This window comes from Arachis stenosperma, chromosome 3, assembly GCF_014773155.1.
Source record: "Arachis stenosperma cultivar V10309 chromosome 3, arast.V10309.gnm1.PFL2, whole genome shotgun sequence".
NCBI lineage: Eukaryota > Viridiplantae > Streptophyta > Magnoliopsida > Fabales > Fabaceae > Arachis > Arachis stenosperma.
In genome coordinates, this window is record NC_080379.1 from 170,371,756 (window position 1) to 170,387,193 (window position 15,438).

General features: G+C 39.8%; 1 protein-coding gene across 6 annotated transcripts; it reads left to right on the forward strand.

Moving 5' to 3' along the window:
- The first annotated feature begins 7,033 nt into the window (after window positions 1–7,033).
- On the forward strand, window positions 7,034–15,341 carry LOC130968443 (cyclin-dependent kinase G-2). Of its 6 annotated transcripts, none has more exons than XR_009081661.1 (11): window positions 7,034–9,254; window positions 9,815–9,950; window positions 10,095–10,183; window positions 10,264–10,286; window positions 10,370–10,481; window positions 10,575–10,681; window positions 10,841–11,193; window positions 11,375–11,450; window positions 12,624–12,706; window positions 13,670–13,800; window positions 13,953–15,341. XR_009081661.1 is itself a non-coding variant. In XM_057893718.1 (6 exons), exons 1-6 carry the CDS (start codon window positions 7,537–7,539, stop codon window positions 10,938–10,940), a joined length of 2,262 nt encoding a protein of 753 aa, XP_057749701.1. In that variant the 5' UTR covers window positions 7,038–7,536; the 3' UTR covers window positions 10,941–11,330. The 6 variants fall into 6 exon arrangements, 1 of the variants encoding a protein (XP_057749701.1); XR_009081660.1 differs by lacking the exon at window positions 10,264–10,286 and having other exon boundaries at window positions 7,038–9,254; window positions 10,841–11,010; window positions 11,082–11,193; XR_009081659.1 differs by lacking the exon at window positions 10,264–10,286 and having other exon boundaries at window positions 7,038–9,254; window positions 10,841–11,010; window positions 11,122–11,193.
- Window positions 15,342–15,438: the final 97 nt, after the last annotated feature.

A 15,438-nucleotide genomic window follows, 5' to 3' on the forward strand; every position in this document is an offset into this window, starting at 1 on the left:
GAGGGATTGAGGCCAATCCCGACAAGTGCAGAGCCATCCTAGAAATGAAAAGTCCGACTTGTTTGAGAGAGGTTCAACAGCTCAACGGCCGACTTGCAGCCCTCTCCAGGTTTTTGGCAGGATCAGCACTAAAATCCCTTCCATTATTCTCCCTATTAAGGAAGGGATGCCAGTTTGAATGGACTCCGGAATGTGAGGAGGCGTTCCAAGAGTTCAAAAAATTCTTGAGCCAACCTCCCATCTTAACCCGACCAGCACCGGAAAAAGACCTCGTCCTATACTTATCCGTCGCAAACAGGGCTGTCTCATCAGCCCTGATCAGAGAAGACGAGGTCGGGCAACACCCGGTCTATTTTACCAGCAAGGTTCTACAAGGTCCTGAACTAAGGTACCACAAACTAGAGAAGTTTGCTTACTCCTTAGTAATAGCCTCAAGAAGGCTAAGACCTTACTTCCAGGCTCACACAATAAGAGTCCGTACGAACCAGCCCATGAAGCAAATCCTTCAAAAGACGGATGTTGCAGGGAGAATGGTTCAATGGGCGATAGAGCTCTCCGAGTTCGATTTGAGATACGAAACTCGGACTGCAATTAAAGCCTAGTGCCTCGCCGACTTCATCGCAGAATACGCAGGTGAACAAGAGGAAAAACCAACTACATGGGAACTCTATGTAGACGGGTCCTCCAACAAAACAGGGAGCGGCGCAGGCATAATATTGGTAGATGGAAAAGGAACCCAGTTAGAGATCTCCTTAAAATTTGAATTTCCAGCTTCAAACAATCAGGCAGAATATGAAGCCTTGATTGCAGGATTAAAGCTAGCAGAAGAAGTTGGCGCTACAAAGGTGACAATCTATAGCGACTCACAAGTGGTGACTTCCCAAATAAGTGGGGAATATCAGGCAAAGGACCCCAATATGAAGAAATACTTGGAAAAAACCTTGGAACACCTTGGGCACTTTGCGGAAACCGAGATCAAACACATAACTCGGGATCTAAATAGCAGAGCTGACGCCCTGTCCAAGTTAGCAAGTACCAAACCCGGAGGGAACAACAGAAGCCTGATTCAAGAGACCCTACAAGAGCCCTCGGTATCAAAAGCAGAAGATGAATGAGAGGTTCTTGAGGTAGTCGGCCTAAACCTCGGATGGATGAATCCCTTAGTCGAATACCTAAAATTCGACATCCTCCCCAAAGAGGAGAAAGAGGCTAAAAAGATCTGAAGGGAAGCACAACATTATACTTTGGTGAGAAATGTCCTTTACAGAAGAGGGATATCAACACCATTGCTGAAGTGCGTACCGACCTCAAGAACCACCGAGGTGTTGGAAGAAGTACACAATGGGATTTGCGGAAACCATCTCGGAGCAAGATCGCTAGCCAGAAAAGTAATCCGAGCAGGATTCTATTGGCCGACCTTGCAGAAAGATGCTACCGACTTTGTGAAAAAATGCCAGCCATGCCAGATGCATGCAAATTTCCACGTAGCTCCACCAGAAGAGCTCATTAGTATAACTTCCCCCTGGCCCTTTGCAAAATGGGGGATGGACCTGTTAGGTCCTTTTCCCCAAGCACCAGGGCAAGTTAAATACTTAATCGTGGGAATAGATTACTTCACAAAGTGGATAGAAGCAGAACCATTAGCCACTATCACTGCTCAAAGAAGTCGCAGGTTCCTCTACAAAAACATCATCACAAGGTATGGGATACCTTATTCCATCACCACAGATAATGGAACCCAATTCACCGACGCCACCTTCAGAAACCTGGTAGCCAGCATGAAAATCAAGCATCAATTCACCTCGGTAGAACACCCACAAGCCAATGGGCAAGCCGAGGCAGCTAACAAGGTCATACTGGCAGGTTTGAAGAAAAGATTACAGGAAGCAAAGGGAGCTTGGGCCGAAGAGCTCCCTCAAGTACTGTGGGCTTATAGGACAACTCCCCAATCCGCCACAGGAGAAACACCTTTTCGACTAGTGTACGGCGTAGAAGCCATGATTCCCATAGAAATCAGTGAGCAAAGCCCAAGAGTAATTCTCCATGATGAGGTCGGAAATGTACAGGGGCACAAAGAGGAGCTCGACTTGCTCCCCGAAGTCCGAGAGAACGCCCAGATAAGAGAAGCAGCATTAAAGCAAAGAATGGCTACCAGATACAACAAAAAAGTCATTCGAAGAACATTTGCTGAAGACGACTTGGTCCTAATCAGAAACGACATTGGAGTCAACAAGTCGGGGGAAGGAAAGCTCGCCGCCAATTGGAAAGGGCCATACAAAATCAAAGAAGTGTTAGGGAAAGGTTATTATAAAGTAACCGACCTGGATGGCACTGAGTTACCAAGGTCGTGGCATGCTTGTAATATGAAAAGGTACTACAGCTAGAAGCGAACTCTACTCCCTGATGTACTCTTTTCCCAGCTTCATGATTTTTTCCCAAAAAAGGGTTTTTTCTGGAAGAGGGGTTTTTAACGAGGCATCATAGTAGAGGCTAAGGGAAATATACTGTCAAGACCCTTAGTAGCAAAAAGGTACCTTCCCGATTAATAAAGATCTTTTCATTAATATATTTCTCTTAAATATCCTTCTCTATTTTTATATAAGTCTTTCTACGAAACGCGCCGACTTAAGCTCGACAAAGCGTGAAAATCCCATGAATCGACCTAGATGGTCGTCAGGATAAAACGACGAGGTACAAGTCGGTGTAAAGAGGTTATACAAGTCGATCGTAAAAACTCGTGAACTAACCCGACTCATAAGTCGGAAAGTGATCCCGAGTAGAGAAACTCGGAAAGCTTCGATCCACAGATCGGAACATAACACCGAGTAGAAGAAAAACGCATCGCAAAAATAACCTAAGTCATAAAACTCACCAAAGCAAAGTTGAGTATAAAGGATAAACAAAAGAGATTGAGAAACCTAGAAGAAGTTTAAAGGTTGCATACGAGCCTTTGCACGAAAAGGCTCGAGAAAACAATGCAAGCTAACAAAAGGTTTTTTCCGAAAAGATCAAACATATCCAAAACAGAAAAGCATGCATACGCGCAAAGTAACTTAAACCCTTATTCAAAAAGGGGCACCCACTTTGATTAGAAAACCCTTATCCAAAAAAGGGAATTTATTTTGTTTAAACCCTTATCCCAAAAAAGGGCAACAAACATAATACTTTGTTTACGGCCTCAAAAGGCCAAGAAGCAAATTGTTCAAACACCACCAGCAAATAAATAGAAGTTTAAAAAAGGGGGGACCCACAGGCCGGGCCCCATATAACCATAAAATTAAAGAAGTCATTTTTTGGAATCACCACCACCATGAGGAACATCACCAGGGCTGGAAGGAGGAGCTAAAGAGGAAGTCGGAGCAGGAGTGGAAGAACTCGGAGCATCTTTGGAATGAGGAGGAGACTCTATAATCCTCTGCCCCCGAGTCTTTAGGTCTGACTCTGAAAGGACCTCGGGAACAGGAGGATCAACAATGGCGCCATCAATCACCACTTTGTCAGGATGTAATGGAGAAAGATCCAAGTCGGGGGCTATAACCCTGACCTGCTCTAGGAAAATTCTCCAAGACTCCTCGGCGCCATCGGCGATAGAGTCCTCCAAGTCAGCATAAGCAGTCCGAGAGTTCAGCAAATCCTTCTTCACCTCCACCATATCTTTAAATAGGCTTTGGTAACTCTCCTGGGCTGCCTTCCTTAAATTTACCTCCATAGTACATTGGGCTCGCAGCTCGCTCTCCTTCTTCCGGAGGTCGTCTCTCTCCTTCCTTAACTTATCCCTCTCCTCCTTTAACTCCTTCTGATGTTTTTCAAACATAAGAAGCCTCTCCTCCAGCTCCTCGACCTTTGGGGAAGTCCCCAGAGAGCTAAGAGGAGTCTTCTCAAACATGTCCAAAAGTTTGCCACAAACTCCCGCCGCCCTAAAACTTTCTTCGGCCAGAGTGGCAAGGTGTTTCCGAACAGAAACATCATCCATATTGATAAGTGGATAGATGTTCTTTCGGACGAAGGCAAGAGCCTCCGCCCTAACACCACCTTCCCAAGAAGGGCCAGACTCTGAAGTCTTGCGCTTCTTACTCTCTGGCTCGGAGAACGGTTGGGCAGAAGGGAGTGGTCGAGCCAAATTTGAGGAGGAGGAAATAACAATAGGCTGAGAGGGAGTACCCACATTTCTAGGAGGAGGAGGAGGAGGAGGAGGAGAGACGACCGCCTTGGAACCCCCGGACCTGGCCCGAGACTTTGCCTTGGCTTCCTGCACCCTCTGGTAGGACTCTTGAGCATTTTTCTTTGCCATATCTACAAAAGAAACAACCAAGTTACAAGTCGGCAAAATACAAGTCGGTAAAATACAAGTCGGTGAAATACAAGTCGGAAATAGGAAATGCATGCGCTACCTATGCAAGATTGAACAAATACCGACGTCCCCTGGAGGATTTTTCTCGTATCCAAGTAGGGGGCCTTCCCCCATGCTTCTCGGAAAAACCCTACAATGGCCGCCTCCACCTCGTCTAGGTCATCTAGACCAATTTTTTCACAAGGGGTGGCCGGCAGCCAATAAAGGGGAAAGCGGGGGGAGGAATGCTCGTCCAGAAAAAAGGGGTGGTGACCCTCTACAGCTTGAACCTTGAAGAAGAAGTTTTTGAAGTCGTGGAAGGATTCATCAAAAAGGGTGAAAATCCTCCGACCTTGAATGGCTCGGAAGGATACCCATTGTTGCTTATTATTTAGCCCACTAAAGGGCTTAGTCATATGGAAAAGATAAAAGAAGATTCTCAAGGAAGTCGGGAAGTCCAGAGCGTGGCTTATAAACTGGTAGATCTTCAAGAAACCCCAGGAATTGGGATGGAGTTGAGTAGGGGCAACCTTACAGTGGTGCAGAACGGATATCTCAAAATCCGAGAAAGGAAGAAAAACACCCAAACGGGTGATCATGCATTCATACATAAAGAAAAAGTGAGGGGTCGCCTCATCAACTCTCCCAAAGCAGACCCGGTCTTCAGGACCCGGGATTATCAATTCATATTTGGGCTCGTTCTCGTCCGAAGTACAGAGCCTATGGTGAGTACGAAGGTGGGTGACGAACTCAGCGTCGACCAACGGTTCCTCCCCAAGGACCGTATCGTCAACCCACTGAGAAAGAATGTCTACAGAAGCCATTTTTTATGTAAAGAAAAGTGGCAGAAAACCTACAAAAGGGAAAAAGGAAAAAAGAAAATAAAAAAACAAGGCCACTAAAGAAGAAAGATTCGAAACTAGAATCTACGGGTCAACCTATCTACTCGCCAAACAAAACATGCAAACAAAAATGACATGGGAAAAGCAGAACTAACCTTTAGCCGAAAATGAAGGTTGGAGAGAACTGAAGTCTTCAAACACAAGAATGCAACACAAACAGGATAAGGAGAAGTTTGAAAGATTGCAGAAACGGAAAATGGAAAGAGAGGGAAAGTATTTATAAATAGGCTAAGGGGCATAAGGGTAAAAACGAGGCAGTCATTAATGCGACTGCACCGTTACCAAAGTCCTCAATCCCTAAATGATCCCTCAACGGACACGACGCTTGAATTGACGTAACTGTCAGAAACCAAAAGTCGCGAAAATCACGTCGGTTCTCACCATCCGTATTCTTTCAAACAAGTCGACTACGAACCCGAGTTGAATACTTGAACCCAAACTTTAAAGAAAATTTGGGTTCAAGTAGGGGCACTGTTCATACCCTGGCCCAATGTTAAGGGCCCAGGTCCAATCGAAAGGCCTGATCCAATAGATTAAGCCTAGCAAAGCACCCACCTCCATTAAAGAGGTCGGTGTCAACCCCGACTTGGTACGAAGAAGTCGGTTGTGAGATTAGCTGGCAGATAAATACTCATTCAAATGGGTAACCGCCCCTGAAATCTCTCTAACCACTTCATAAAGCCATATCTTAACCTCCCTAAGATAATGGGACGGTTATTATCCTAAAGATACGGCACTACTTCAACGGTGGTTATTGGCTCACCACTATAAGTACACTGACACACCTCAGGTATTCCTAAGTCCAATACTCTCTAAGACCTGCTTACACCCTTGCTAACTTAGGCATCGGAGTGTCCTTGCAGGTACCACCCCCCATTCACGCGCGAGCACCAGTCGGACGGAGCCTCCCGAGTTGTGGACCTACCTGGAGCCCTCCTCTATTATACACTTGGGCCGCCGAACGCCATCCATTGGACTAATCTCCGGTTACCTACCGTAACAATTATTAATTTCAGTGATAATTAAGAATACCAAATTTTTTTTTGTATTTTTTTATAGAAACATTATTATTTTATAATAATAAAATAATATCTATCTTAAAAAAAATTATTAATTTTATATAAAAATAATTATATATAAATATTTAAAAAAAGTTAAATTAAAAAAAAGATATTTTATTACAATCGAAGAAAAAGAAAACGTTTTTTTTTTTAATGTTGAACGCGGACATTTTATTTATTAACAACAAAATAATAGTCTAAAAAAATTACCTGTCGTTTAATTAATTTGGGGTATTTGTTTAAACTTTAAATAAGTGTGAGAAGTTTAAATTTTATTATATATATATAATAATTTATTAATTGATAATAGAGTTTTAAGTAATTCGATAAATTTAATAAAATATATATTAATATTCAAATTATTATTTTTATAAATATTTTTTTCTTTTTTTTTAATTTCCCATGTTTTAACAAAGATATTGGAAGATAGAGAATAAAGATATTATCCGTAAACAAAGTTATTTGTTTAATCAATCACCTAATTTAAAATTAAAAAATAAATTAAATACATAAAATATAAAATCACAATTAAATTTAAATCTTAAAATTGTTTGATTTAAGACAAATTTTTATAAAATTAATTAAATTATTTAAAATTATAATATTAAAAAAATTTTAGGAGTTACATGAAGATTTTTTTTTAACAAATGATGAATGAAAGAAAGAAAGATCTTCGTTTTTTCAATTAAATGTAGTTGCTATCGAATTGAGGCAAATCAAGCACGTCTTTACACTCTTTCGTTCGTTGTGTTCCTTTTCCTCCTCCCCATACCCTCACGCTATTTTTCTTTTTTTTTTTTTGTGTTTCTTTTTCTCTCCTCCTTTTTTCTTCTTGTAATCGCATCGATCTATTGGTTCGCTATTTCCCTTTCAATATATCAAATTCGTTATCGGTAAGCCCCTTAAATTCTCTATCATCAATCCTTCTGCCGTTTAATTTCCCCCTTTTGCTCTTTCAATTTTGACCGTCCTTAATTTTTAGGGTTTCGTTTCTAATCCCTTCTGTACCCTCATATTTTCGTTTCTAGCCATCGTATCTCTCGTTTACTTTGTTATTCGTTATCGAATTGTCGTCGGATCTTACTTCATTCGTGTCTAGGGTTTGTGCTTGTTTTCTTCGAATCTGAGATTTGGGGATTCGTTTTCGTATTGGGTTTAGGGTTCTATAAAATACACAAAAAAATCTTCTGCTGGTATTGGAGGGGATTAGGTTTTTTTTCTTAGTTGGATTTATAGTTTGTATATGGCGGCTGGTAGGCATGGCGGCTATCGTGACAACGAGTTTAGGGACCGTGAGTCGAATTTGGATGTTTCAAGGCGCGGTTTCGCGAATTCGAAGGAAGATTACGACCGGGTTAGGAATGGAGGCCGTGACGTTGTGAGGGGTGGGAGCAGGGATGCAAGAGATAGGATTAGGGTTAGGCAGAAGGATATTAGGGAGAGAGAAGCTTCCAATGGCGGTCACCGGTCATCTTCTAGTAGGAGTGATTCTGGCAGCAGCGGAGGTGGTGGTAGTGATGGTGGCGGGCTTGGGCCCCGACGGTGTGGCTTTTCTGCCAAGACCATGGATAAGGAGCCTGGTGAACTTTCCAGTGAGAGTGGCTCTGATGGTGCTATTGAACCAGAGTCAATGATGAAAGACAGCGAGGTTGCGAATGTTGAACAGAATAGGACTCGATCCCCGCCCCCGCCAGAGAAGAAAAGGAAGTTTTCACCGATTGTGTGGGATCAGGATGACAAGGAAGTGAGCGAGCCATCTAAAACCAAATCAAAGGTTTCCACTGCTCCAGTGACTGCTCTTCCACCTCCGCCTCCACTGCCAAAATCATTTGTGCGGTCACCTAATGTTCCATATGGTGGAGTTGAGATACATCCTGTCAAAAAGAGTGAAACTAAGGATGTTGAATTACCGGAAGCTACTAGGGCCACTATGCCTTCTCCAGGATCGCATTCCATTTCTCCAAAACAGGCTTGGCATAATGATCGTGAAGCTGAGCAACAAGAAGGTGAGGATTATGTTCCTAGTCATAATATATCATCTTCCAGATGGGCAGCTGTAGATAACTCTCCCGGTGATGAGGGTGAAATCATCGATGATGAAGAATTGCCTAGGAGGAAGAGGAGACTGTCTCCTGAGTTATTGGATACAAAACTACGGAACAAACTATTAAGCCCAGTGGAATCTAAAAAAGAAGGATTTGATGGTGGCAGAGCTAAATCATCTGAATCAGATGAACGAGGTAGCCATGGGAGAACGTCCAGTGGGGATGATCATCCTGGAACTGCGTCTGAGAAGGATGACTACATGGAGATTGATGCTCAAGGTGGAAAAAGTGATACTAGTATTAATCATTTGGAGACGGATTCTGAGGACGAGGATGATAGGAGGGAGACTCCGGAACCTCCAGCGACACCACAAAGAATGGTCAACATGCTTCAGGGTTGTAGAAGTGTTGATGAGTTTGAGAGACTTAACAAGATAGATGAAGGAACTTACGGTGTTGTATATAGGGCCAGAGATAAGAAGACTGGAGAAATTGTAGCATTGAAGAAAGTCAAGATGGAGAAGGAAAGAGAAGGATTTCCACTGACTTCACTTAGGGAAATAAACATTCTTCTTTCTTTCCACCACCCATCCATAGTTGATGTTAAGGAAGTAGTGGTAGGGAGTAGCCTTGATAGTATTTTCATGGTTATGGAATACATGGAGCATGATCTTAAAGGTCTGATGGAAGCAATGAAGCAACCATTTAGCCAGAGTGAAGTAAAGTGCTTAATGATCCAGCTTTTAGAAGGTGTTAAGTATCTTCACGATAATTGGGTGCTTCATAGGGATTTAAAAACTTCTAACCTCCTTTTGAATAATAGAGGTGAACTAAAAATATGTGATTTTGGTTTGGCTCGACAGTATGGGAGTCCATTGAAACCATACACACATCTCGTGGTTACTCTTTGGTACAGGTGAGTGTGATTTGCTTGTCATTGTTTCACTTGTTTCTATATTTTCTTTCTTCCCTTTGCATAGGCTAATTTATGTTACTCTATTCGTCTTAGTTGTTTTTTTTTTGGTGAACTCACATGTATGCTGTAATGTATAGAGCATTGAAATTGTACTTCATTGTTGTTTCAGGCTATTATGCCATAATCATTATTTGTTGATTTTGTAAGCTTGATGTTTATTATATTGTCTTCTCCCATTTAGGTGGACGTATTATCCTTTTTATTTGATAGCAATGCTTTTAGTGAGGACATCCATCATCTTACTAGTTAGAATAATTTGCATTTACCTTGTTTACAATTGATTTGTCTCTGTGTGACCTTTTCCTCAAGGTCATGGGTTCAAGCCGTGGAAACAGTCACCGATGTAATTATCGGGTTAGGTTACATACATTATGCCCTTTGGGTGCGACTTGGCTGCCCTTTTTACCTTTATTTACAATTGGATTTTAACATGAGTCTTGCTTCATTTGCTTGCAGTGATAAGACATCATTGTATTGATGGTTGTGTATCTGTTTCACAGGGCACCTGAACTTCTTCTAGGGTCAAAACAATATTCAACAGCCATTGACATGTGGTCTCTAGGTTGTATCATGGCGGAACTTTTGTCCAAAGAACCACTATTCAATGGGAAAACAGAATTTGATCAGCTTGATAAGGTATATATTAGATGCCATTTTTCTAATGTAGCAGGTCATTCTTACTCTTGTATTTTTCTTTCCTTTTAACTTCATATCCCTTGTGTAACATGGCCCTAAATGTGGTTGCTAGTCCAATGATATTTTCTCTCCCTTTTTGAGCAGATTTTTAAGATTCTTGGCACACCAAACGAAACAATTTGGCCTGGGTTCTCAAAATTACCTGGAGTCAAGGTCAATTTTGTTAAGCACCAGTGAGTACTTTTTATTTCCTTTATTTAAGACATTGTTTGTTTGATTACACTGTTCTTATGTTTTGTCACTGTTTTCCCAGGCTTCCAACTTTGGGTGGTTCTGGTCTGGCTATCTGGCCTCTCTTGGTGATTTGTCCTATTTCTGAACTTTCTGGTTTGTATTGACAATTGGACTATGCCTTTCAGGTATAACCTCCTGCGCAAAAAGTTTCCTGCCACTTCGTTCACTGGTTCCCCAGTCCTTTCTGATGCTGGATTTGATTTGTTGAACAAGCTTCTTACTTATGACCCTGAAAAGGTAACGTTGCATGAGATGCTCGAGTTAATCTGACAATCATACTGTTTCTAAAGTATTATAAAACATGAATAAAAAACCTGTTTTTATGTACAGCGGATCACGGCTGAAGCTGCTCTCAATCATGAATGGTTCCATGAAGTTCCTCTTCCCAAGAGCAAAGAATTTATGCCAACCTTTCCTGCTCAACATGCTCAAGACAGGTATTTTGCCCTCATAAGAAACTAGTTTTGCAATCTTATTGTGGCTGCCCCAAAGATGATTATAGTAGGCAATTCCAGTTACTGTAAAATCCTTGTCAAGTTTTGGTTACCATTCATAATCATCATTCATTTGATGCCTATGCTTTATGATGCAAACAGGCGGATGCGGAGAGTATTAAAGAGTCCGGATCCTTTAGAGGAGCAGCGCCGTAAGGAGTTGCAGCAGGGTGAATCAGGCACAGGTGGAATTTTTGGCTAGTAATCGTGAACTCTAAACTTGTCACAACAGTCATTCTAACTCACACAACTGAAATGTTTGCATGTATGAGGTGAGAGTATGAACTGAAAGGAAGTTGCAACCATTGTTTGTTAGACGATCACTTGTGCTGTTTTTTAGCAGGGATTTGTTGGGTTGTGAAGAGATTTATTCATTTTGCCAGATTAAATTCAGGTTAACCTTCATGCTTGGTCATTATATACAAATGCATCTGGGACGCTGCTTTCAGCTTAAGGTGTGGCATAATTGCCTTCTGAAAATAGGAATAGTCAATGTCTGCTGAAACTTGTTATGTAACATATTTCCATTGGCATATTGTTGTAAACAAATTTTATCTGATTGAGTATTAAAATAGTATGGATTTTCTATCAACTATTAGTTCCTTCCTTTTAATATTCACATTGTGTTTGCAAGAGGCGGTTGGTGTGAAGTGGATGATGGCTTTCTGTGCATTTCATTGAAGAAATTGACAGTGACTTAGTGCCTTAAAAGGTAATTCATTCCTTTGATATCTTGGATATTAAGGAATGAGGATAATGTTGTGAGAGATAATGTCTAGATTCTAGAGACAAATGTAGCATGATAGCTTAGACTGATGCTTAATGCCTGTTAATTAGTTTTGTATTTTGATTATCATTTCTTTTTTCTTTTTTTTTTTAAAAAAAAAAACTTGTAGGGATGTAGGCAGGGTCATTAGTTGTGTAAATTGTTTTCATAATACTAGTTCATGCACAAATTCTTGTTCTTGTATAGGAAGTCTTTAATTGAGATTTATTTTTGGAAGCCATGATTTGTCATGGATTTTTTTAATAATAATTTGTAGACATGATCAATTTCTTGTTCTCAGAGCTCTAGTACTAGCTCTTCCAAGGAATTACGCTTTTATTATTTCTTTCTCCCAAAAGAAATATTTCTGAAGTCATGAGTACTGCTGGAAGGGTATTATGTTGAACTGAAAATCTGAAATGAATTTCCAAGAATGGTCGAACTTGCTTGTAAATTAATGTAGGCCGACGGTATAACATTGTTGACTTAGTGTTTTTTTCATTTTATGGGCTATTTGCCGTTGGTTTTTTATTTGGGCTCAAGATTGTGAACAGACACACACACACAAAGTGCTGGATGTCAAATTCCTCTCTCGCGCTTAATGTAATAACTATTAATATTTGATATCCGTTGCACCAACATGTGTAAGCTTTTTTGTGCACTTCATGATCTGAAAAATACGATTACTATCTGATGATATTGCCACTTTTTTTTTTCCGAATAATTTTATAATGCCGGGTTTATTGTGGTCAAATTGTCAAAATGAACTATTTCTAGCTTCCTTGAATTTGTTGCTTCATTTATTTTTATTTTTCATTTCCAATCCATTTGGTAGTGTATTTTTGAGTTTTTCTTTCCAAATTTTATTTTTATCGCAGTGTTCTACTAACATTTTTCTTCTCCATGACAAGAAAAAATGTGCTATCCACTTTTAGCTTTGTTACCATCAATAGACTGGTGTCTTTGTAAAACACTAGCCTAAAACCTATCTCAAAAGCAAAAGAGAAGGAATTATATAACCTGCGACTTCTATATATATATATATTCATCATCTGAAGATTGAAGTTTTGACAAATACAAGAATTCTTTTATGACATTTGTCTGCAAATGTCACTGCAGTATCAAAGCAAGCATGTTGAGGACGTTACCAGTGTATCCTAAAGTATAAAACTCACTTAGTTGTTGCTTCAGGCTCTCTAGAGGTACAATGCGGCCCTTGGTTTGTTATAATGCGTTTCCGATGTTCTTGTATCCCTGTGGATTTTAAGATCATATTTACATTTCTTATCCGTGCTATAGTAACTCTTTCTTATATGTATATATTTGTCTTCTCCATAAATTTATGTGGGATAGATTATGATTCTTGTTGTTTGCTTTTATGTTTTCTTTTAGCATTTGCATTATTAAATAAATAACTTAGCTTCGAGGGCATATCCCAAGTCCGAACTCCTAACTGTGTTTTCCTGGGAAAGTCATCAACCTCCCCAAGGGTAACGGTGGTGAGAATTAACCTCAGTATTTCGGTGAAAACTGACCTTGGTCAAATTTAGAATGTCACTCCTTGGGGCTCTGTCAGTAGGTAGATCGTTCATCTGATTCAGCAGTTTGCTTCAGCCACATTATAATCCATACCTAGGGTCATACAATTGGCTGATTATTATATCATTATCATATTATTAATTTGTAACACTCTAGTTAGGTTTTGGTCTTTCAGACTTATGTTTCTGGCCATGTTCTAGAGTTTTAAAATAATTCCTGTCCAAGAGTCCATCCATACGTGTGCTCTTGATTGCAAATCACTTGGAGCCTTAAACCTTTCTGATGTGCCTAATTTTTGGTGATTAAACTGAGACTTGCATGCAAAGTTGAATAAAATGTTTGTTGTCATGTTAGCTGTGATTTTTTTTTTCTCTTGTTCAGGTCTCTTTTACCCCTTAAAGCACTGAACATCTGTAGCAGCTTCTGTGCATTTGCTGTGGTAGAATTAAAATATTTTAGTTTGAATACAGGTGCTATAGACGTGTAACCTTTTATTACCACCTCCTTGATCTTGTGGGTTTAACCTAATATGGGCTAAGGTTGCTTACCTTGTTGAGTTTGCAAATATTGATGCATTTTTATAATGCTCACTATTGAATAATTTATAATTCTATTAATTGGTACAGCTGGGAGAGATGGGTTTGCTTGGAGTTGCAAAGCATCCACTTCCCACTCAACACCATTAACTGGATCCAAGGTTTAGTAAGCAAGAGCTGTGTAGCCTTTTGTTACTCTTCTTACCGTTGCCATTAAGCAGGTGCTGTACGTTAGAATGTTCAATTATTTTTTACTTAAGTCATGGGAATATGGGATCACATTTGATAGAAGATGAGAACTGTTAAATTATTTTTAGGACTTTTGGCGTTGGATAATTAAAATGGACTTGGTTGAGTTTGTTGTATCTTGCAGAATTAGACTGTCGATATTTGCTTTGCACATTCTCCCGTGTGCTTTCCTGCATCTGACTTTGAGAGTTGGGTTAGGATATAACCACGTTACTCGTCAATCCAAATAGCGGTGCCCTGAACATTGCCAAATTGTTGTGATGGTGATGATGCCTGCAGAGGCTGTTCAGCATATCGATGAGTTCTGTTGTCTCTTCTCTTAACTGCTTTATCTGTGTTCAATTTTCTATTTCGGAGTTCATGACGGTTTTATGCTTTTTGCATATACTATGCATGTCAATCGTCAAAAGGAAGGGTGTCAACGAGCACACGTGTGGACTGAAGGAGCTAATGAATTATGGGGAAGCACAAATAAAGGGTGTATTAAAAACAGGAGGAAATGCAAATATTTGTAGAGTAACCGAGTTATTTTATCTTTTGAACACTTGCAGTTTTTGTTTCCCAACTCTATACTCCAAGGTGCTGGCAGCGTTAACTTTGAGATATAAGATAACATGAGTAAATAGTCACTTTGACAAAATAGAGTTTAACATTTTCTTTCGACAAAATGAACCCTAAATATATATTCGGTTTGACAAATTGATCCCAACGTATAATTAACAGTTAATTTATCTACTCAATCATTAAATTTTTATAAAATTATTACATTGTTCTTACTTTTTATTATAAAATTACAAATATCTTCAGCATTACACTACTTTGTCAAACCATCATCTTACCTCCACCTTTATCAACAATGATAACCCACAAATTAACCATCACTACAAAAGATTAACACAAACTAATTTAATATGATATTCTGAAGCAGAGGGCTAACATTCACTCACCCACATCATCATTTCCAATGTCTCTTCCGTTCGCCTCGCCATTGGTGTCAATGTACATTTTTTTAGATTTTAAAAAATGGAGGTCGAAGTGTACTATGTTCCCATTCATGAACTTGCCAATTTATAGTTGTTGCTATCGATTTGCTTTGATCGCTTGGTTATTAGGAAAAAAATTCATATTTATTTTTATGGTGGCAGATGAAATGCAAGTCCTCTTGTGGTGGTTGTGGTTGGCCATAAGAGAGGAAGAGGAGGCCATAGCATGGCGGTGGAAGAAAAAGAGGAAATGGGTTTGCTAACAAGAATTCAAATTGAGGTACTCTACTTAAAGTGTTTGGAGGTTGTGCACAAAAGATTGGAAGTTGAGAAAATAGCATCACAGAGAGAACAGGAGAGTTTCACTGGTATGGGTTTTTGATGACAAATACTGACTGCAATGGAAATATGATGAGGTGGTGAGTGGTGACATAGAAGAGAGAGAATATAGAATAAATTAACAATTTTATAAAAAATTAACGGTTAAGTTAATTAATGATTGACTTAATGTTAAAGTCACTTTGAGATAACATTTATATAGCAGCGGGATAAGTCGGCATCGCGCCATTGGGAAATGAAGTAAACGGTTTGAATTGAAGTTTACGTTATTTTCTTATTTAATTCATC